A 24,064-nucleotide genomic window follows, 5' to 3' on the forward strand; every position below is an offset into this window, starting at 1 on the left:
TAATAAAAAATGATATATACTGGTTTTGGAGCAACGTATGTTGCCATCCAGAGAATGTCTTTTTCAGGGCCTTGCTTCAGCAAGACTATGCCAAACCACATTCTGCAAGTATTCCAGCAGTGTGGTACCGTAGTAAAAGAGTCCGGATGCTTAACTGGCCTGTCTGCAGACCTGTCACCCATTAAAAGCATTTGGCACATTATGAGACCCTGACCCGCTGAGCAGCTGAAATATAGACAAGAAAGGGACAATGTTGCACTTTCAAAGCTTTTTTTAAAATATATCTCTGGCATTAAATTCAAAAGCAGCAAACATTATTCAACATTTAATATGTCTTTGTACTATTTACAGTTAAATATGGTTTAAATGATTTGCAAATCATTGCATTTGGTTTTTATTTACAATTTACACAGTGTCCTAACTTTTTTGGAAATGGAATTGTAACTATACTGTTTCCGTACAGTACAAATCAGTGTATTTTTGGCATGATATAGAAGGGCCAACCTGTTGGGGGTGCGGCAAATAAACTTGTGAGGGTAAAGGTGTATTTTGTGTACCCTTGTTGTTGAGTTGTCCCCCAAAGTCTGCATAAAAGCCCCGAGCCTATGGTATATTCAATTTGTATTACATTAAGGGGGTTTTCAAAGGTCAAGTTGATTTTTCACGAAATAAAAATGCGTTTTTAAGGGTATTTTTCAGTCAAAACTTGAATTTTCTGAAAAAAAAACGATAAAAATTTGAGGGTTTTTTTTTTGGTGGGTTTTTACTCGAAAACTTTATCAATTTGAGCAATTCAAGTTTTTTTTCACTGAAAACTTGAACAATTCAAGTATTTGAGTTTTTAACCCAACACTGAGATTTTTTTACGTTCTAGTGTTTTCTTAAATTAGAAACCATACGAGTTGTGAGTTCATTCGAGGTCTAAAAAAGTTCACAAAGCTCTAAAATTCGACCATTGCTAAATAACACCTTAAATGTTAGTTTTAATGAAGTTTTAAGATAAGTAATATTGATTTATTATTCTTAAAATGACAAATACAAATGTGGGCTTCACATTAACTTGGCTTTTTTATAAATCTTCAGAAAATCAAAACAACATACGCTACTATGCAAATGGAGCATTATTTATCTGCATATTTGTACTTATGAAGAGGGAGCAGCCATGATTGTTCATTTAGGGCAGGGATCCCCAACCTTTTGAACCCGTGAGCAACATTCAGAAGTAAAAGGCGTTTGGGAGCAACAAAAGTATAAAAATGTTCTTGGGTGCCAAATAAGTGCTGTGATTGGCCATTTGGTAGCCCCTATGTGGATTGTCAACCTACATTGAGGCTCTGTTTGGCAGTGCACCTGGTTTTTATACAACCAAAACTTGCCTCCAAGCCTGGAATTCAAAAATAAGCTTATGCTTTGAGGCCACTGGGAGCAACATCCAAGGGGTTGGAGAGCAACATGTTGCTCACGAGCTACTGGGGTATACTGGGGTATTTAGGGTAACCTAGTAAAAAACCTCTGTTGGCCACATTTTTAGGCCAATCAGTAGAATGCTTGCTTGCTTTTCAAAGTCTTGATCTTTTGTCACAGTATCTTGGCAAAATCAGGCTGATCTAATTGTTCAACCCCTATGACAACGATGCCCTATGCAGACACCTTGGCCGAGGATCTTATCCATCCCCCAATACAATCTTCAATGATTTGTGAATAAACCCTGTTCAGTTAGGGGCACCTAATAGGCTCCTGATTGTTAAAGGTAGAACTAAAACCTGCCCCTTTATCAGCACTGTAAATATGTCTATATGGGCCAATACTGGTTGACATCCTAAGTTGGTGATACATGCACATATAAAAGCTGCAAACTTGGCCCCCGCATTAGTTGACCTATGTAACGGGCCCGCCCGGTGGCCTGCCTGATATCTGGATGAAAATTAGCCAAATATCTATCAGGCAGATCAGAAAGTTTAATCAGTCAGGGAGGTTCTCACCCTATCAGTTTTCCAAGGTTCCATTATGATCCAACCACTAGCCCTCATCTCAATTTGTAGAAGAGTGGTGCTAGCAAAACTGGGTAAAGTTTAATGACCTCTCCAAATGACTGAATCTTAAAGTTTATAACTAACTTCAGCCACTCTTGACCAATTATTCTGTTGGTTGGATATCAACCATGAGGGCTGGAAATTTTCCATTTGGTGTATACCATGGTATTCTCCATATAGGTCTCATTTGGGTGGTCCAACCATGCAAATTATCTTGCACCTAGATAAAAAAAAATTTAAACACACTTGCATCAAAATTTTATTGCCAAAAACAAATCACTGTCTAGAAGGTTCCCATTAAACCGATCACTGAAAATTTAATATAAGCTTCAGCATACTGAAATAAGAAACTTTCTAAATACAATCAATTAAATATTCTGTACTGTTTCAGAAATAATCAAGTTCATCTTCACTATTCCTCTCTCAGCATCTGTTTCTCTTCATTCTGTCTTCATGCAGCAGTTGGGTGTCATATATTTATCGACAGTTAGATCTAATATATCTTATAGAGGGGGCTTCCTTTCCTAGCAGATGAATTAGAGCTCATTCAAATAACTGATTCCAGGACAAACAAAATCTAACAAAATAACTGCCTTTTGAACAAATTCTGCATGTAGAGATTCATGATGTCTGGTGATTTTAATAGAGTGAGCTCTAATACATCTTCTATAAGATATATTGGATCTAACTGTCAATAATTAGCTGACACCCTACTCCTGCATGAAGAGAGAGAATGAAGAGAAACAGATGCTGAAAGAGGAATAGTGCAGATAAACTTGATAAATTCAGAAACAGTACAGAATATTTAATTGACTGTATTTAGAAAGTTTCTTATTTCAGTATGATGAAGCTTATATTAAATTTTCATTTTTTGCGATAGTTCTCCTTTAAGAATTACTACCTTATTTAAGGCTAACTTATATTTAGCAAGAGTTTCTAGTAAATAGAATGCACAAACTTCAGATTATGAGGAACCCAATCCGACTGGCAGTCTATTTTAAAAAGAACATTCCCCACCCACTTTCCAAACATGTTGCTTTAGCTTCTCCTTACTGCATGTAACTTCCATAATATGCGACAATGTTTTTTTGAGCACAGGTTTTTACGATCAGCACCTCTTGCTGGATTACAGAGAAATCTTCATCTGCCAACACAAAAACATACAATAAGTTCCTCTTTTACAATCTTTGCAGAACAATGTCTATCAGTGATTATGTTACATATGATATTTCAGCAATTCAGAAATCCTCAATAGATTAGCCTTAAAGATGATGTAAAAAGCTAATGGCGTTGTTAAAAATATTAATTTCACAATTCTCTTATGGTAATGACATATGGGAAAATACCCCACCATTGAAATCACTACAATTAGTTTTAAAGGGGTTGTTCATCTTCGAGGTAACTTTTAGTATGAAGAGTGATATTCTGAGACAATTTAAAATTGGTTTTTATTATTTGTGGTTTTTGAGTTATTTATCTTTTTATTCAGCAGCTCTCTAGTTTGCAGTTTCAGCAATCTGGTTGCTAGGGTCCAAATTACCCTAGCAACCATTGATTCAAATAAGAGACTGGAATATAAATATTAGAGGGTCTAAATAGAATGATGGATAATAAAAAGTAGCAATAACAATAAATGTTTAGCCTTACAGAGCCTTTGCTTTTAGATGGGGTCAGTGAACCACATTTGAAAGCTGGAAAGAGTCAGAAGAAGAAGGCAAATAATTAAAATAACTTTAAAAAAAAACTATAAAAAAAAAAAACAATTAAAACCATTTGAAAAGTTGCTTAGAATTAGCCATTCTACAATATGCTTAAAGTTAACTTAAAGGTGAACCATCCCTTTAATGCTCCAATTTATAAAAATTTAAATATTGGCCAAGCAGATTGGATTCTTTCTGAAGGGGAATATTTGTTGGATGCCTAAGCTTTGAAAGGTACTGCAGTGTATTCACATTAACATTCAAATTAATGGGACATTTTACCTTTGAATAAATATTTAGCATGTTATAGACTGTCTATTCTAAAGCAACTTTGCAGTTGGTCCTAATCTTTTATGGATTTCTGATAATTAGCCTTACTATTTCCCTTCTGGGCTGGTTCTGAAACTGCCATCTGTTGGGGTTACATCTGTTGGGGTTACATCTGTTGGGGTTACTAAGCCCAGAAACCAAAAAAACAATAACTGTAAGACTTTAATGTTATCATTGTTCTTTTTTTATTGCTTATATTTCTGTCCAGACCCTCCATTATTCATCTTTCCTTTCTGACACCCCAACTCCAGTTTGGTTATTGTAGTAATTAAGCCATTAGAGCCTGCCAATTGTACAACAAACATTTTAAATGACAAAAAAATAAACTGAAAAACAATTGCAAATTGTCTTAGAATACCAATGTCTATATAATATGAAAATATGATTTTTTTTGGCAAACTACTGCTTTAAATTTAAAGGTTACATACAACAAATTAACACAAAGCGTAAAAACAGTACGCTTTGTAGCGTATAGTAAAGAAAAAACAGAACTAAAAACACACACACACATACACACACACATATTAGATACGCTGGTTTTACAGTCTCCTGTTAACACATTGTTTGAGAGGATACATGCATCGGACTCTGCCTTGCAGCTTTCATTAAATGGTGCTCCATGATGCAGCTCTTTGGTCTGTGCAGGTGTCAGAATAAGATGTTAGAAAATAGATGAGAATGGAAGATACCACACAATAGCAGAATGCTATCCTAAAGTTATGTGGAGGAGGAGAAACTGCTTTGATAAGAAAGTCACTGAACCACAAGCAAATCACCCAGTCATGAGTTTAACATTTCAGTTCAACCTGCGCCCCCATACTGGCTGTGGTCCTGCTTGTGTGGGGTTAACCTTTGCAGCTCAGTAATGCACTACATGACTAACAGAAACTCAACCACTAGTCTGTTTAACAGCAGCCTTACTTTATTCAATAACTGTTAAAACGCAGTTTATTCATATATAGGTGATATATAATATATTTTTCTTTCTATACACATACTGTATATACCCTGATAAATGGATGCTTAAAAAAACAGAAGTAGGAATGATTTAGCTTCAGTGTAAATGCAATAAGAAGTTGCCACAGTAAAATTCCCCTTGTTGTGGTTGGTAAGTCTGTGCAAACCACTGCGACATTATTCTGTCAAAAATCTGAGTTATGGTGCGAATTATGTTACAATGCTGAAAAGTTGAGCATTTTGATATGACCTGATCTCCCCCAATGTTTGTTCCGATTGAGATTAGATGGCTGCGTGCTTAGTAATACACAGCAATAATTTCGGCCAGATTGTAACTTTGAAGCTGCTGTGCACTCAGCAGTATATAAGGCCCAGATGTTAAATTTCAGGATTTTTGTGAAAAACAAATCATCTTTCCCAAAATTTGGAGAGTGTTAGTTCATGTCAAGCACCTCTGACATTGACTAAAGCTGTTTTTGTGCTAAAAAAGTAACTTGCCCATATATAACTCATTAAGAGTACCACTTAACATTGCTGATCCAGCAAAGGGCAAAAAGCCTTGTAGTTCCAGCCTCTGAATTTTCATTGGGGAATAGGCAATGTTTAACAACAATCAGAGATTTGCCCAAGACTGATAAATTAATTCTAAAAACATAAATTGTTTCCCTGGATAATTTACTTATTTGGCAACATCTATGTGATTTTTCCAGCATACTTCATATGAACCATCAACCAGATTTCTCACAGGATGGCTTTAAAATAAATTTAAATACAACAAATCTATGACTGTATCCCTTGAATCCGTTGCTTGGTCTAAAATAAATTGCAATCATTCTCTGTTTATATGAACTCCCAAGACAGACCTATTTAGTTTGTAATTGCATATTTTGTCTCATACTGTATGTATAATCTTGCATTCATCAGTACTGAACCTTTTTTTTATCATTTAAGCAGTCAATCCAAATACCTCTGCAAAGTTAACATTCAGCGCAGATTTATCAAGTGTCGAATTGAAAATTCGTAATTCGAATTTTCAAGTTTTTTTTTATGGTCAAAAATGTCAAATTCGACTAGGGAGTTATTCAAATTTGATTCGAGTTTTTTCCGGGTTGGTTCTATTCAATTGAATTTTAAAAATTCGATTTTATTAATACATTTCGACTGGTCGAATTTTGAGTTCATGGGAGTTTTAAAAAAAACTCACGAATTTGAAATTCGACCCTTGATAAATGTGCCTCTCAGTGTGTATCCTATCAATTTCTATCATCAGTCATTTCTGAATATGTTCAAAATAAGATTATCCACTAATAAGACTGATCCTTCTACAGATGATTTTATAACCATGCTTTCTGCACCATTTCCTTCGTAAAAATACAAGCATGGATGATTCTAAAACAAAACAAGCATTAAGTCAAAACGCTAACACAAAAATATCCACAGCACAGGAGAACAAATTATGCCGGTCTTTGCAAAGGGATTGACAATGATAAAGAGGGCAGATTTTAAGATAAAGCAGAGGAAGATACCTGCCCTGGTCACCCAGCATCGTAGATTAAAGCCTTCTATGCAGATAATAGGTGAAATTGTAGAGGAAGAAAAATGCAGACATTCCAAACCACTCACATCTATTTACTGTTTGTATCATGGTAATGGTAATGAGCTTGGAGATGGAAATCTGCCTCTGGAATAGGCTGGCTCATATTTCCAGATAATATAACAAATCTTTGAAACAGCAGAATGATTTCAGAAAGCAAATAAATATTCTGTCTGCCTGTCTTCAGACTCCCTTGCACTTTATCCAAGACAATGATCCAATGACTTCCAACTAATCCAAAGGATTTAGGGAAACTCGTCTTCTGCTTTTTAGATGAAAACAATGGTTCACTTGACAAAACTAAATTCAGAAACTCCATAGATGAAACAGCAATTGGAAATGTTGTAGCAAAGGATAGGGTTTAGATTGAAGGGTATGGTAACAAAATTGCTTATTATCCATAGAGGTACTCACCAGGTTCTTTTGTAACAATTTTCACTGCTGCCAGTTCTCCGGTAGCTTTATTTCTGGCCTAAAAAAAAGAAAACTTTATTACTTATTAAGATATAAATCTTATTTATAAAATCTGGGCATCCATGGGTAGCCTTACAGAATGGGAAATGATTAGCAAATATACTGTGATGGTTGAACATACATTTCCTTAATGCATAATTTATGTGGTAGTTATAAATCAAGAAACATGCATGGATGTGCCATTGACCACATTTTTCCCCTGGTTAAATACTTTAAAAAATTGTTTCATTATTTTTATCTCTATAGTGCCAACATACAGTCTCTGCCCCAGTGGAGCTTACAGTCCATTGGAGCAGGGACTCAAGTTCCCTATGGCATTCACGTTCCCTATGGCATTCACGTATATGTTTGAAGTGAATGGGGAAATGTACACTCCTTGTGTGCTCCTTGCAGATAATGCCCTGGCTGGAATTGAACCTAAGACCCTAGTGCTAAACATTGTTAAAGGCATGTGTAAAAATTTAAATTATCACCACATCAGCATAGTTCAAACCAAATCCAGAATGTGTGTGTGTGGGGGGGGTGTTTTATGCATATTTGGGTTTAGTGGTCAAACTGAATCAGGGCATGGTTTATACATGCTAAATTCTTAATCTGAAATGAAGATTAGAATTAGTCTGTGGACAATGGCTGTATTGGTTTTGAAGTAGTTAACCAGGAACATTTTATTATGGTCCATTTGGTAAGGCACTGTTGGTTATGACAGTTTTCTGCAAATAATATAGGTTTTGTGGGCTCAGGGAGCCATAACAGCAGTTGGGGCAGTGGGACCAAAAGAAGAATTTTACTATCATTGTGGCAGTACCCTAAACAAGCAAAGAGCATGGACACCTGTTTCCCAATTAACGCTTGCTCTCATGTCCATAGTTGGTGTTGCTGAGGTGCATTCCTTACATTAGGTGCCCTAATGTTATTTATTGGAATAAAAATTGAGTGTCCAGTTTATAAAATTGTACTCAAGAAGAAAATGCATGTATAATAGTCAAATACAGTCCTTGATGAATTTTGTGGTTGGTTAACCCCATTTAAGGTTTTCATAAATGATTATAAAATATGGCTTCAGGGCATTTATGTATTGAGCCATGGGCTAGATTTTTCGACAACTTTTGTTTGCTAAACTATGAGGAAGAGTTAAAACAGAAAACAGTTGCATACACACAGGCAGAATATTCTATCTTTCCTTTCTGACATCCCAACTGCAGTTTGTTTATTATAGTAATTAAGCCATAGACAGCCTGCCAATTGTACAACGAAGACATTTTAAATGAAAAAAAAATAAACTGAACACCAATTGCAAATTATCTGGGAATGCCACTGCCTATATAATATGAAAATGTGATTTTTTTTTTTGGCAAAATACCCCTTTAAATTTAGAGGTTGCATACAACAATTTAACACAAAGCATAAAATCTTAAAGTGGTGAAGCATTTTCAAGAAGAACTTAATGTCCAGTTGCCTTTGACTTAAAGGACAGTAACACCGAAAAACATGAATGCGGTTTAAAGTAATTAAAATATAATGTACTGTTGCCCTGCACTGGTAAAATTGATGTGTTTGCTTCAGAAACACTACTATAGTTCACATAAACAAGCTACCGTGTAGCAATGGCGGAAATTAAAAAAAAATGCTATATGGCAGAGGTAAAATAGTGGATAACAGATAACACCATTATGTTCTACAGAGCTTATCTGCTGTGTAACCTGAGCCTTTCTCCTTTGAATATCTGTCCCTTATTTATATAAACAATAGTAGTGTTCATATAAATATATATATATAAACAATAGTAGTGTTTCTGAAGCAAACACGGCAGTTTTACCAGTGCAGGGCAACACTATATTATAATTTTATTACTTTAAAACACTTTTTTGATGTTACTGTTCCTTTAATTCTACTAGATACTGTAGTGAGATGCCTTTATCCAGTGGGCTAATTGCATATTGTTTGTTTTAATTTCACTTTCAAGCAACTCTTCCCTGGATAAGGCATCTCACTAGCATCAGGTCCAAAACAAGTCTGGTAAATCAGGAATTCCCTGCTTCAGTTTTGTGATCACCAACTTGTGCTATGCAAATACATACAGTAACCCAAAATACAGGAAACCCCTGTCTCATCCCCAGAGTAGGTGTTTGGTTCCCCCAAAACAAGGTAGACCCTTATGTAGGAGGGAATCTCCAGCAGTTGTACTTGTGGGTAAAGAGGAAATTACAGCAAAGAACCAAATGTGCAATTAATATCCTGCAAACTCTCTAATGCAGACTTGCAATGGCTTTTTGCAAAGTGCAAACATATAAGCTTTATAGCTGAGTTTCTTTTTCTACCATGTGCCTCCCACACAAAGTCTGTGAGAACTCAGTAGCATATGTAGCTCTTGCTGGAAAGGCAAACTTTCTCTATCATTTTTCAGAAATAAAATCCAATCTCACTGGAACCTTCTCACTCACTGACAGCAAAAACCATGAGCAGCTTAAAAGATAGGATTTTAGTTAGAAGAAATGAACAGATAACTGGGTTATTTGTTGTATCAGAAGCACTATTTATTATGAATGCCCAGACATGCAGCTAGCTGCAGAAAATATGTGTATTGAGAGGTTAGTCAACACATCACAAAATAGACTTCTCCAATTTTCTCCCGGCCTTTCACCAGTCCTTGGATGGCATCACTTGTGGTTTTAAGATGGCTGCCATTTAGTAGGCCAGTTATTAGAAATAAACACTAGTTGTAGGTCTGAGTATAGACCCACCCAGTTAGAACCCAGTCCAACCAATTAGAACCGATGCTAAACTAGCTAAAAAAAAGTGATTGTGTCAAATGATTCTGTACTATAAAAAACTCAACAAAGATCTTAAAGAAACCCTACTGAAATACGAATGTGATGCTATGCAGCTTCCTAATCACCTAAAACAATTTTCATCTTAATCCTACCAAGCACTTTTTGAAAACCCGACTGTGCTTTTTACATTCAAATGGCTACATTTTCCCAAATATATATCACTAAGTAGCAATGTAAAAAACTTACTGAGGTAAATAAACTACGTACTTTTTTTAGTTAGTTGAAAACCACTACAGAAAAGCCAGTATGCTACTGTGTTATACTGTTTGGGAAATTACAAGTATTTTTTACAGTAAGATATATACAATAAGTGCTCTGTTTCTTGCACAGCATTGCATTAATCAAACTTTACCCAGTTCTCAAAAACATCAGCAAAACCTTTTGTTTAACTCTCTGACCCAGTGCTGCATGAAATCCTGCCCTAGATAGTTAAGACAACACTCCATGTGAAGAAGTGCTATAAGATGTGAATCAGTGCTCCACATTACCCTGTTCTGTCAGATTGTATCACACGGAATTCAGAGTGCTTTGTAAAAACCTGCGTTTAGAACAGTGCCCTATGTACACCATCTTTATCTGAAGTTAACAGTATTCCAAAAAACTCCACAATACTCTGTAATAAACGGAGGCACCAGCCTATGAGAATCTGACACAGCATTTGAAAAGATGCAAAACAGTCAAACCTGACTCCAGTCAATGACAATAAGATTTTAGCCGATAAATCTGGTATGGTACAACACAACTTTCCATGTTCACAGTGCCTGTGTCCAGATTATCCAGAACTGCAGTCATGTAAAAATTAAAAAAAAAGGCTAACAGAGACTAAACTTTTGTAAAAGGTATGGGATCAGTTAACCGGAAACTCGTTATCCAGCAAACTCCATTTCAGCCAAATAATCAAAATTTTTAAAACTGATTTCCCTTTTCTCTGTAATAATAAAACAGTACCTTGTACTTAATTCAAACAAAGATATAATTAATCCTTATAGAAAGCAAAACCAGCCTATTAGATTTTTTTTTACATGATTTTGTTGTAGATTTGAGGTATGAAGATTCAAATTACAGAAAGATCCATTATCTGAAAAACCCCAGGTCCCGAGCATTCTGGATAACAGGTCCCATACCTGTTAAATTGTCATTGACTGGAGTCAGGTTTGACTGTTTTGCATCTTTTCAAATGTATACAGTTTATAGAATTTGCATATATTCCCACAAAACCTGCTCCATACAAATCTAATTTAATACTGCAAAAGAAACAGATTCATAAGTTGAAAAAAGTACTTGTGTAAGACGCTCCAGGAGATTGCAAGCTTCTCTTACCTCCCGGCCAGGGTCGGACTGGGAGGCATGGGGCCCACCGGGGCTACTGCCCCAGGGCCCCCTCCAGCCGCCACTGCCGCTCCGGAGTGCTGCAGGCGGCTAGTGCGCATGCGCGCGGCGCCGCGTTTGTGCGCATGCGCAGCCCTTCTATTCTACCGCGACCCCAAACAAAGTGGGGTCGCGCCGCCCCACTAAGTAGCGGATCTGGGCCGGCGGGGCCCACAAGAGCCCGGGGCCCACCGGGGTTTTTCCCGGTGTCCCGCCGGCCCAGTCCGACACTGCTCCCGGCGCATCTCTTTTAGAAGCTCTGTGCGCAGGCACGCACTTATGGGATCTCGGCTGGTTTGACGTTGGCGCCTGATGCTCGCGTCATGTCGCCAAGCATCATGACGTCATTAAGAAGCTCCAAGTTCGAATCTTGGCGCCAAAACTTCTTTAAAGACTCAGTCCTCCATTTGTGAGTGCCCAAGCTGGTTCCAGTTATACTGTTCCTGCCAAAGCTTTTGTTTGTTACTTTGAATTCCTGGTTTCAACTTCTGCCTGACCCTTGACTACATTTTCTGACGCCTGCCTTGAACCCTTTGCCTGACTTCGACTACGTCTTCTCTTTATCTCTGTTGGTACCTCGTTTATGGACTTTTCTCGCTCTTTCTTTTTGGTTTCCACAGCAGAAAGCCCGGGGCCCCAAAAGGGTGTAGTTGAACACAGGGTCCACCTGTGTGCTCAATGGTAGTACTACTGTCACTGTACAAGGTTCCTGATAATGTGGTCGTTACAACTTGTCTTTGACCAAATCATGCTCCAATAGATTCTAACACAAAATATAATTTTAATGGTGTCATTCATTAGAATCTGCTCCTGAAATACTAGGAACACTTTTCTTGTAGACATAAGAGTACTCAAAGAGACCCTGCTCATGAAGAATCTTTAATGTAAGCACCTGTCAGAAAGCCCCATGAGGGTCTTATTAAGTAGCTTGGACACTGTTCCATGAATATCTTCTCTCACAAAACTTTTACTTAGAAGTAGACTGGGCACATACTCCTCTCATGGTTTATGACCATCTGAGCCAATGGGTCTCATTTCAAAAGGTACCTGAACTCATAGACACTCCTAGCATGTTGCAGTTTATTGTGGGAAGTGCCAATGTGTTAGTTGAGCCTGCTCTAATGAATAGTGTGCAAGCACACATTCATTTTGGAGAAACTAGCAGCTACTGTTAATCTTGCCACAGCAAAAATGCTAGGGTTCCCTTGTGTTGTGTTGCTCCAATAGTTGGCACTGACTTGCACCATGTGAATTGAATGCAAATGTTACTAATAACACTACACTTGGGAAATTATATGAACAAATTGTAGAGATAGTGACATGGCAGGCACTCTACATGATATGGACAAGGCCCTTTTTACGTCTTGTATTGGTTATTGTGTTTGCATGAAATCTGTATATTTATTGTATACACCCATTTATGGTATAGTTCAGCAGAATATGTTGGTACTTGATAACTATGTGTTAAAACTAATAATGATGCTTAGATATTAGGCAACACACTGCATTGTCTGCAAAAATGTGACATTTATTTTAATATTGCATCATGCACCTTATTTTAAAGCACTGCATGGGGCTCTAGCCCTGATCTTTAGCCTAAAAACAACAAGAGGGGGAAATATAGCAAAAGGCTTAGTATTAATGGTCTGATGCTTTAGCTGAGGAACTGGCAGAAGAGTCAGTAGAGTGCTTTCTGCTCTCACATCCTCTTTCTATAAAAGTGAATTAAAATGGGGTTTCCATAATAATGTTCTGTGCTGTTTTTGTTTTCAGAGAAGGATACAACTCATCTTTGTTTTATGAAGATGTCTGACCTGAGTAGAGCTTATATTTTTGTTTAGTGTATAACAAAATGTTATACCACAGAAACATTTAGCTCCACAATACATTGGGCTATAAGACAACAATTTGTTCCAGAAATATTTAAAGTTTCCTCTCAAATGACAACTCAGAAGCAACTTTAGAGATCAATGATGACTGCAACAGGCATCCCCTGGCACAAATTCCTTGCACATTACAACCACATCCCACCCACTTGCTGTCCATACACAATATACTATGCACAACTGGTAGCAGACACAACTTTTTGAGTTGTAAATAAAGTCTTGTATGTTACCTTTAAGCTGTCTTTTACAATGAGGAGAATAACTATGCAAAAGCCATCTAAAACGTATTTTCAAAATAAATGTGCTGCACAGCAAGGAAATGACCAGAGAGCACAGTCAATATTACTTTAAATGATCAATTCAGTAAGAGTTGAATCAATCAATAGGGCTTGTAATGAACAAACTTTTTGCAAAAAATCTTCTTGAGCATGGCAACTGAAGCTACTTCATTACAACCACAACAAAAGGAGGAGGGTGATTGAATTCTAATAAACTAATTATTTGAATACTAAGCAATTATTTATCTCATAAAGACCAAACATGGAATAACTTACATGTCCCTGTTTGCCCTGTGTAACCCAAGATAAATCAAAACCATAGATATTTTACATATTTCAATCCATTATATTTATTATAGCATAAACTTCCAAGCAATGGCCATCTACCTATGTGTGTCACTGTACTGCAAACTTTGCAAATCACACCTATGCTTTCTGTGATGAATGGTGGTTATTTGCAGGCAGGTGAAGGCATCAGCATATTAGTGGTAATTCTAAAGCCCTACAGAGGAAGAGAAGAGCTGCATGCGCAGCAGAGCGCAGTGTTACAGGAAGCCCAGAGGATGCTGTGTGTATGTGTGTGTGAGTGCACCTGTTACATGAGAACCACAGGAAGCAAGCTCTGAGAAAATTGCATGCACCTCATGGACAGGGTTGGTGGGGGAGGTGGAAAAGGCACAGGGTTCCACTGGAGGGACAAGATGAAGCCTGGCACGGTTTTCACTGACCCCAAGACAGGTGATGGTGTCAATGGGTCAGCAATTAAGCAGCCCTCTTCATGTTTGCAAACAATATAAGATGCAAAACAATTTCCAGTAAACCAATTGACCACAAGGCCTATCAAAACATTCTTTACAATTACTGAACTACTAATGATAAGAAACATTCCAAGGAAATGAGTAGTAAAGCTACTAATGGATACAACTATAGAACTAGAACTATTAAGATTAGTTAAACAAAGTATAGAGTCAAATGGTGATTAAGTACAATGTAAGTCCAACAATATCCAGAGTCCACCTTATATACAGTATATGCTCACATTATTTAAGAAGAAACAGTCACATTTTCACATTTCAATTTACTGTAATCTGCCCTGCCAAAGCATGAAACCCTAATGATCTAATAGGATTACGCCTCTCTGTGTATATCAGATACTTCCTACTGAGGAGTGTGCATCTTAAAAACACATTTCAATGGGGAATTACATCCCTTCTATTCAAATATTTTATTGTAAATTATACTGTGGAAACAGTAAGTGGCATGAACATTTTTTTGGGGGGGGGAGGGAGGCACAACTCCCCAAATCATTGCCTCTATTGTATTGCATGTGCTACTGAACCAGATCTAATATCCAGAGAGTTCTGATATACAGCATTGCCATTTCCTGTAGTGTTTTATTCAAACAATTAGCAGTTTTCTCCAAAATATGCTATTTTCGGTAATAATTAAATGGCACCTTGTACTGAAAGTTTACTAAGATAAATAATGCACAGAGACTAGCAGCAGCCCATATTATTCTGCAAACCCCAGTAACAGTTTACATTTCCCACCCATTTCACCTTAAAAACTTCACCGTAGCTCCCACTGCCAAGTCGCTGGATAAGCTCAAAATCATCCTGAGGATTCCTGTCTGATATATCTAAAGTCAGGCGTCCATGGACGTCCATCCTGCAGGCAGCCAGGGTGCAAGTGAATGAGCACAGGAAGACTGCACGGGCTGCAGAATTCACATTGATTGGTGTTGATAAATGTTGTAGCTTCCTGACAGCCTGATCACTTTACAGTTGAGGTGTGTGTGAGCATCCGCTCCGCTGCTCCTGTTCTCAAACACAGACTACTGTTCCTTTGCCTTAGTCACATACACTGCTGATTGCCCCGCCCTGTCACACACATTATATCACCCCCAACCTCCAGCTCTTTGGGGAACATTAACAGGAAGTACAGCTACACTAATAAATTACCCACCAGTAACCAGCCCACTTCTGAGAAAATCTGTTCTGTGCAAGAATGTTAAAATTAAGCTGACATACAGCTTGTGCATTGGTGTTGCTAGCCTCCACCCACCCAAAAAGTCAACCTCCAGCAAACCTATCAGGGCTGAAAGGGGCAAATTCACTAGTGTAGAGATTGCAACTGGGCATTCCATAAAAAAAGAAATATTTTTATAGGGGTGGTTCACCTTTAAAGGAACTGTAACACCAAAACATTAAAGTGTTTTAAGCAATCAAAATAAAATGTACTGTTGTCCTGCACTGGTAAAACTGGTGTATTTGCTTCAGAAACACTACTATAGTTTATATAAACAAGCTGCTATGTAGCAATAGCAGAAAATGTAAAACGTCTGTATGGCACAGGTTAAATAGTGAATAACAGATAACACCATTATGTTCTACAGAGCTTATCTGCTGTGTAACCTGAGCCTTTTCTCCTTTGAATAGCTGCCCCCATTGCTATACAGCAGCTTATTTATATAAACAATAGTAGTGTTTCTGAAGCAAACACACCAGTTTTACCAGTGCAGGGCAACACATTATATTTTTATTACTTTAAAACAATTTCAGTTTTTATGTTAATGTTCCTTTAACTTGACTTTTCGTGTGTTATAAAATGGCAAATAGTCAGCAACATGTCAATTGGTCATCATTATTTTATATACCGGTAGTTTTTTTTTAATTTGTGTTATGTTTTGGTTAGCTGAGGATGAGTAGAGTATAACAGTGCTTTATTAGCAGAGTCATGCAGGCCTTACACAACAGTAAGCTTTCACTTTTAAGCTACCAGGAAGTATGCACAGTATAAAGTAGGAACACAGTGACATCTACAGGCCATTTGTATAAACATCACAATTTGCCTTCTTCTGACTCTTTCCAGCTTTCAAAGGGCACATCAGAATAGTCGCGCGCATAAAAATTGTCACACGTCAAAATTATTCGGACGTCCATTGACTTTAATACATTTGGACAAATAGGTGCATGTATAAAAATTGTTGCAGGTGTTGAAATTGACGTGCATCAAAATAATTTTGACGCCCATTGACTTCGCCGGGTCACGAATTTCGCGGGAAATTCAACCCTTACCTAGTGAATATAAGTTAACTTAAAGGTGATCTACCCCTTTAAGATATTACCTTGCATTTGATGTAATTTCTCCTACCGCACACCTGTAGTTCACCAATCCTGCAACTGGTGGTGCGTTTCTTCCGTTGACCCGGCCGGGTCCCTTAGCAACGCATGTGTATAGAAAACGGATCCGCACAAACACACACTGGTTAATGCAGTCGGGAGTATCCCCTTTTATTCAGCCACCAAACATTCAAATGTTTGGTGGCTGAATAAAAGGGGATACTCCCGGACTGCATTAACCAGTGTGTGTGCGGATCCGTTTTCTATACACATGATTGATGTACTGTACTCCCTTGCAGATTTCAGTCATGAAAAATATTCTTAGTACAGCAAAAGAGTATACCACTGGCCTGAAAAGTTTCTTGTAAACAACCATGCTTGCATTGCTTCAATGCACTTGCCTTGCCCTGTTTATTGAAAACATGCTGGCCTGCATTTTCAAGTGCATACAGCATACACTGCATACAGTGGTGCATCTAAAATACAGTATAACCTACAAGGAACCAAGGTGGTAGTGGGCACGGACTATCCCCAGCCTCTCTCCTACCTTAAACTTCACAGCCTAATCCAAACACGAGCAGTCCGTGGGTGGGGTGTTAGGGATGCCATCAAGAGTGAAGAATTGTGGATGCCAGGCCCCCTGAATTATTTTTTTTTGTGGAAGGGCCCAGCACCACTGGCTGCATATCTCCTGTGCCCCATTAAGCCTGTATCCTGGAATAAGCTTACTGGTTAACTAAAGGTGGCTATACACAAGCAGATTTTGTCACCGATTTTATGATGATCTAATAAAATGATCTACTTATCATTACATTGATGGGGTGCACACTAAACAATCATAACATTTTCAGTTGTTCCAACCACATCGTCCCAACAGCCAATGGACAGGTTTAAACTTTTTTATTGTGAAACAATGAAATTGTCCAATGGACAGTCATATTATCTTTGTTACATGAATTTTACTGTGCATGGCAGGATTGGGTTAAACATGAAAGTAAACAAAGGAACTGACAGCCATTGGTTAATATACAGTATGTATGATCTTGCAGCCAACATGACAAAAACATGTCAAAAGTCTCCTCACGTTAACCATTGTTGAATCATTTGTTAAAAGACTGGTTAGCTGCTAAGATCCTTCACAGGGTGGCAACAAAATCTACCAGTGTATGGCCAGAAAATAATATAAGAAAAATGTATAAGAAAAGTAAGTCTCTTGGTGAACTGTGACTTGCAGGGGGTATTTCACCTATATTAGCAAAACTTAAATAAAAGCATGGCCCACAGAAATGTGTTCAAACTTTCCAAAACTTGCCAAATTAAAGTTTAGTGAGTAGTATTTGGTGGTGTGGCCAAAATATTTCACATCACTGTGCATGGCAGATTCTCTCTTACATTTTTCAAATGTTGGGTACCCAAGGAACAAATATGTTATAAGAGTGTGAGCTCACAACCCCTAACGAATCATTATTCTATGTGTCATACTTTTACACAGGCATACAAACACAAGTATGCACATATGCATGCACACTTACATCCCTTTTCTTGCATTGTATCTTACATATAGTCAAGATCTAAATTCCTTGCACACAAAAAAGCCTTTCTGTAATTTTACCCCCTTCAGCCTAGATTAGTGTTTTTTGTCATGACCTTCCAAATAACCATGAAACCATGAGTAACCATGAATGCTGCTGCCCCCACACTGTCTCCTGCACCAGCTGGATAGGGTTAGTTATAACTGGCAGCTTCTTCTTAAAGAGCAAAACCAAGACTGATTAGTTTCATATCTTCTACCCACCCACATACTCTTCTTTCATTATATATTTTCTGCTCCACACAGAAAGCATCCATAAAGCAAACAAGAGAACTAGTTCCTGTTTCTAAGCTGCACATTTCAAAACTGAATTAGTGGTCAGTGGTCACTGGGCAGCATAAATTGCATTACCACTTACAGCACATTTCTAAGGGCTCTTACACAGGAGCAGTTTTTCCTGCGCTCCCCCTCGTTGCGCTATCTCCGTTCAGCCGCAGGGGAGCGCAGGAGTAGATGCACTCAATTATTGTGAAGGGGCTGTACTCACACATGCATGTAAGCGCCAAACGCATGTGGGACACAGCATGTTGCATTTCACCTGCGTTCGGCTCATACATGCCCCCCTCACAATAATTGAGTGTCTTCTCCTGTGCTCCCCTGCAGCTGAACGGAAGAAAGCACAACGTAGGGGAGCGCAGGAAAAACCGCCTGTGTGTAAGAGCCGTAAGTTCTAAATGTTGCTTGTTTGTTGCTAGTCTATTAACCCCTAACAACCAATTAGCAGGTAGAATGTACTGGTCAGCTGAATATGCGCATTTCTAAATTATCCACAATTTATGTATATCATTACATTAATCTGAGCTTTTCTGTGCACATTTCTGCACTTGATAACGTACTGTGCAATAACAACACTAATACCATCATCCCTTTTATCCCCCAAACCATTTCAATCTTACCTTTTTTCTTTCACTGATCTGCTCCATAACCAGCCCTCTGCCCCATTTTGCATCACAGCCATGCCCCCTTTTTGACACAACCTGCACACTTTCATTGCTGCCCTAACACTGGCCCGTTGGGGTGGTTCACCTTTAAGTATGTTATAGAATGGATACTTCTAAGAAACTTTTCAACTGGGCTTCGTTTTTCTTATTTTATTTGCCGTCTTCTTCGGACTCTTTCCAGCTTGCAAATTGGGGTCACCCATCTAAAAAATAAATGCTCTGTAAAGCTACAAATGTATTGTTATTGCTACATTGTGTTACTCATTTTTCTATTCAGGCCTCTCCTATTCATATTTCAGTCTCTTATTCAAATCAACACATGGTTGCTAGGGTAATTCGGACCTGCTAACTAGAGAGCTGCTGATTAAAGGCTAAATAATTCAAAAGCCACTAATAATAAAAAATTAAAAACAATTGCAAATTGTCTGAGAGAATAACTCTCAAAATCATGCTGAAAGTTAATTTAAAGGTGAACACCCTCTTTAAGAAAATTTTAAAGGGGTTGTTCACCTTTGAACACTTTTTTTCAGTTCAGTTGTTTTTAGATTGGCCACCAGAAATAAAGACTTTATTCACAGTGGGCACACGGTGTGAGAAACAAAGTGCTCCTGTTTTTTGTACTTTGCCCACCACAAACTAAATGAGCCTTACAAGCTTGAGTATTAGAGACAGGCAATAAGCAGCAAATCCCGGGTTAAACCAGCAAAAAAAAAAAAAAAAATTCTTGGAAACCACATAGTCAGCACAGGATAATGTGATCTAGACATGGCATTGTGGCTGCATCTGACATGATCCACTTTCCTGACCTCTGGGCTAAAATGGCAAATTTAAGAGAATTGGTCTATTCAATGTTATCTTAACATACTGCACAAGCTTCCAAAATATCTTGTTAAAGCAGAATTATAAAACAAAAAGCATTACAGCAAAAAAAATAAAAAACAGCTTGCCATTGGAAACATGTTTTGCATTAATACAGTAGATGGCATTAGAAAACCTAAAAAACATCTCTGGAAGAAATGTTGAATCAATTAGCAAAATCAGTTTGCTGTGATTGGGTAATTAATGGCCCAGTTTGAACATGTGCTAATACAGCAACAACTAAAAAGCTCTGCCTGTTTTAGTGGGATTTGTTATTTTGAACTTATGTCTCACAAGTAACAGCGCTTAAAGGTTTTTTTTAGAATGACGTAGAGTGATATTCTGAAAGAATTTGCAATTGGTTTTTATTTTTTATTTGTGGTTTCTAAAGTATTTAGCTTTTTATTCAGCAGCTCTCCAGTTTGCAATGTCAGAAATATGGTTGCTAGGGTCCAATTACCCTAGCAACCATGCATGAAATTGAAAAATAGACTGAAATATATTTTATATATATATAATACACAAAAGCTATGAATATCCTGTAAATTATATCCTTATAAACGGTGAGTTCTGATGTCATCAGTTATAAACGGTGAGTTCTGATGTCATTTCTGTCACATGACTCACTGAAATTTGTGTATTATAATAAATAAAGTACCCCCAGTTGTAAAATATGAGGATATTAGAAGTTACCTCGGAGTTCCATGACCTGTATAAAAACACTCGGCCTTCGGCCTCGTGTTTTTATATGGTCATGAAACTCCTCAGTAACTTATAATATCCTTATATTTTACAAGAGGGGGTACTTTATTCACTATATATCTAAATACCTTAAATCAGGGCTGTCCAACTGGTGGCACGTGCCCCCCCCCCTTGTGTGGCCCCCCTGCATCAAAGTCTGCCTGCTGTGTCTGCTTACTATGTGTAAACTTTAAAAGTTATCACTACAGAGATTAACTGGCCCCTGCATTGTTTAAACCTCAAATTCAGACTGTAATCCCCTGTATTGTTCACACGTTATCCCTCCTGCATTGTTCACAATTGTAACAACTCTATTGTTCACACCCTAAAGCCCTGTACTGTTCACACCTGAGACCCAGATTAAACTGCCCCCATTGTTCACCTGTTCACACTAATACAGACTACTGGAGGGGCACCAGCATTGTCACTGTATTTAATACACCTTAAAGTGGTCCTGATAGGTTTCCCTGTCTCTTTGCTCTGTTCTGCCTTCCCTGTTCCCTGTGTGTGCCATACTCTGCCTGTATGTGCCCTGCTCTGCATGTGGAACATAAGCCTGGTATTTGTTCTGGGGGTTTGTGATCATTTGAAAATTATTGTTAGGGACCCCTATGGTGTTAAAGCATGTGCTGGAGGAGCTGTGTTATCCACAGGGAACAGTAGCAGAACTACTGAGGGAGCAGTGGGTGCAATTGTACCAGGGCCCACACTCCCTGCTAGCCGGCAGTTTACTCGAGCTAAAAAATGCTGAAAAACCCGCTTCCGGGGGGGTGATCTGTACCCAGGCCCTGCCACCCCATACTTATGTTACTGACAGGGGAGGAGGAGGCATATGGATATAAGGGTATGTCTTAATATGACTTTACATTTTTCACATACAAGTGATTAGTGATATCCCTGCAGTGAGCACCAATCATTTGTTTTTTTTGTGTGCTACCACAATTAATGTGGACATGGTCTTGTGATAACATGGGTGTGGTTTAAAAACAGGGATTGGCAAACACTGTGTTCTATTATTGGCCTTCCACCATGTAGCCAAAAATTCCGGCCCTCTGTATCACAGAAGTTGGACAGCACTGCCTTACATGATGGCATACTTACTTTTTACACTTCTTATTATTGGGTAAAAAAATAGCATTTCTTGATCTTTGTTAACATATGTTCTATGTATGTAATTCATGTGATTTAGTTGTATAATCACATTTACTTTACAGTGCTACACAATATGTTGGCGCTATATAAATACATGTTAATAATAATGTTAATAAAAGTGCCTCACACTGATTCAAGCTTGTTTCCCTTTCACCCTTCAACAGGCAAGGGCTCTTTACTAAGGGCACTTACACATGAGCGTTCTGACCTGCGCTCCCCTGCGTTCCATTTTTTGGCGTTCAGCCGCAGGGGAGCGCAGGAATAGACGCAAGTCATTATTTGAAATGGGGCTGTACTCACTCAGGCGCGTGTAGGCGCCGAACGCAGGAAAAATGCATGTTGCGTCTGAACCTGCGTTCGGCGCCTACACGCGCCTGAGTGAGTACAGCCCCATTTCAAATAATGACTTGCGTCTATTCCTGCGCTCCCCTGCGGCTGAACGCCAAAAAATGGAACGCAGGGGAGCGCAGGTCAGAACGCTCATGTGTAAGAGCCCTAACAATGCACACATGAACATTTTAAAAAGGCAGGGCTCTTTGTAAAGGGCTTGTTCACCTTCAAACATTTTTTTCAGTTCAGTTGGTTTCAGACTTTTTCCAATTGCTTTCTATTAGTGACTATTTTTCTATTATTGAAGTGTAAAGTTTAATTTTTTACCTTATGTCTTTCTGAAGCAGCTCTGGGAGGGGGAATCTGTAAACTGTTCTAAATTGATATATTTAGTCAGTGAATACATTTTTTTTATCTTTGTCCCTGCTGAACAGAATAGTTGATAATACTCCAGAGAAATGTATCCACTAATGTAGCACATTGTAACAGTTCGGAATCTGTACCTGGATTACTGAGCTGCCAGACAATTTGAAGACAAAAGAACAGAAAACATATATTACATTATATATTGTTTACTGTAATACAGTGCATTAAAATATATGGGCCTATACAAAAAACTACAACCCATGCTGGCACAATGCTGCTGCACAACGTCATTCTGAATGAGCACAACTTTACCAAACATCTAGAGAACAAAAAAAAAAAAAAAAAATATATATATATATACACACACCAATTATTCTGAGACCAGCACTCCCTGTTGTAAAAGCCAATTTCTTTATTATTACATTGTGTCTGTGCCCGACGTTTCGGGCACAGACACAATGTAATAATAAAGAAATTGGCTTTTACAACAGGGAGTGCTGGTCTCAGAATAATTGGCGTATACATAATTACCGTGTACCCCTCCCTTTGCTGAAACTATTTGCCTTGGAGTGCGGATACTCACTTGGAAGGAGAGAGAGAGAGAGAGATAGATATATATATATATATATATATATATATATATATATATATATATATATATATATATATATATATATAAAATACATAAAAAGCCATGAATATCTTGTAAATTATATCCTTATAAACTGTGAATTCTGATGTCATCAGTTTTAAACGGTGAGTTCTGATGTCATTTCTGTCACATGACTCGCGGAAACTTGTGTATTTTATAAAGTACCCCCTGTTGCAAAATATGAGGATATTAGGAGTTACCTCGGAGTTCCATGACCTGTATAAAAACACTCGGCCTTCTATGGTCATGAAACTCCTCTGTAACTTATAATATCCTTATATTTTACAAGAGGGGGTACTTTATTCACTAGATATTATGTGGATACAGTTCCAAGTAAAGACACATACAGACACAGGCATCCAAGCAAGTGAGAGGAGCAGACACAAAGTGCAGTGCCAGACATTCCCAATAAATGCCAATAAATGTCTGACTGGCCGTGGAAGGAAGTGCAGTGTACGTCACACAGTACTACACAAACAACAACATGTCTGGTCAGGCAAGGACACACTGCCCACATTAGCACTAAACTGCAACGCCAGACAACAGCACAGGCATCTAAGCCCCGGGCAATGGCAGCCCCCGGTTTAGTCAGATCCTGCCAATGCCATAAAGCCAGTGGATACCGGTATCGATACCGGGTTCTACTTCTTTAGCTCATTGCTCGGCCAACAGAAACACGGACAGCTGTCCGGTAGCACAGAAACCAGAATGGCCTAAAATGGTTTCCGTACCCACCGTCACACAAGCGCCTCCCGCCCTGATCCAGTCCGTTCCAAGCTGATCCCGCCCTGAGCATCATGTTCCCTTCCGTCACTCAGCCTCGCACCTGACCTGTTGTACACAACGCCGCGCCCTCTCTT

General features: G+C 38.3%; 1 protein-coding gene across 5 annotated transcripts in view; it reads right to left on the reverse strand.

The window, feature by feature from the left end:
• The window catches only part of LOC108698644 (mitogen-activated protein kinase kinase kinase kinase 1), a 52,922-nt gene extending 28,893 nt beyond the window's left edge, over positions 1-24,029 (reverse strand). For 2 of the 5 annotated variants that reach the window (XM_041572956.1, XM_041572955.1), the window contains exons 1-3: positions 15,011-15,644; positions 7,029-7,086; positions 3,087-3,177 (exon numbers count right to left, since the gene is read on the reverse strand). In XM_041572956.1, the coding sequence (XP_041428890.1) occupies positions 3,087-3,177; positions 7,029-7,086; positions 15,011-15,118 (257 nt within the window). In that variant the 5' untranslated portion in view covers positions 15,119-15,644. Of the gene's footprint in view, positions 1-1,982; positions 2,363-3,086; positions 3,178-7,028; positions 7,087-15,010; positions 15,645-23,939 lie in introns of those variants that run through there. The other 3 variants (XM_041572957.1, XM_018230288.2, XM_041572958.1) reach the window with 3 other exon arrangements.
• Positions 24,030-24,064: the final 35 nt, after the last annotated feature.

The sequence above is a fragment of the Xenopus laevis genome, chromosome 8L (assembly GCF_017654675.1).
Source record: "Xenopus laevis strain J_2021 chromosome 8L, Xenopus_laevis_v10.1, whole genome shotgun sequence".
Taxonomy (NCBI): Eukaryota; Metazoa; Chordata; class Amphibia; order Anura; family Pipidae; genus Xenopus; species Xenopus laevis.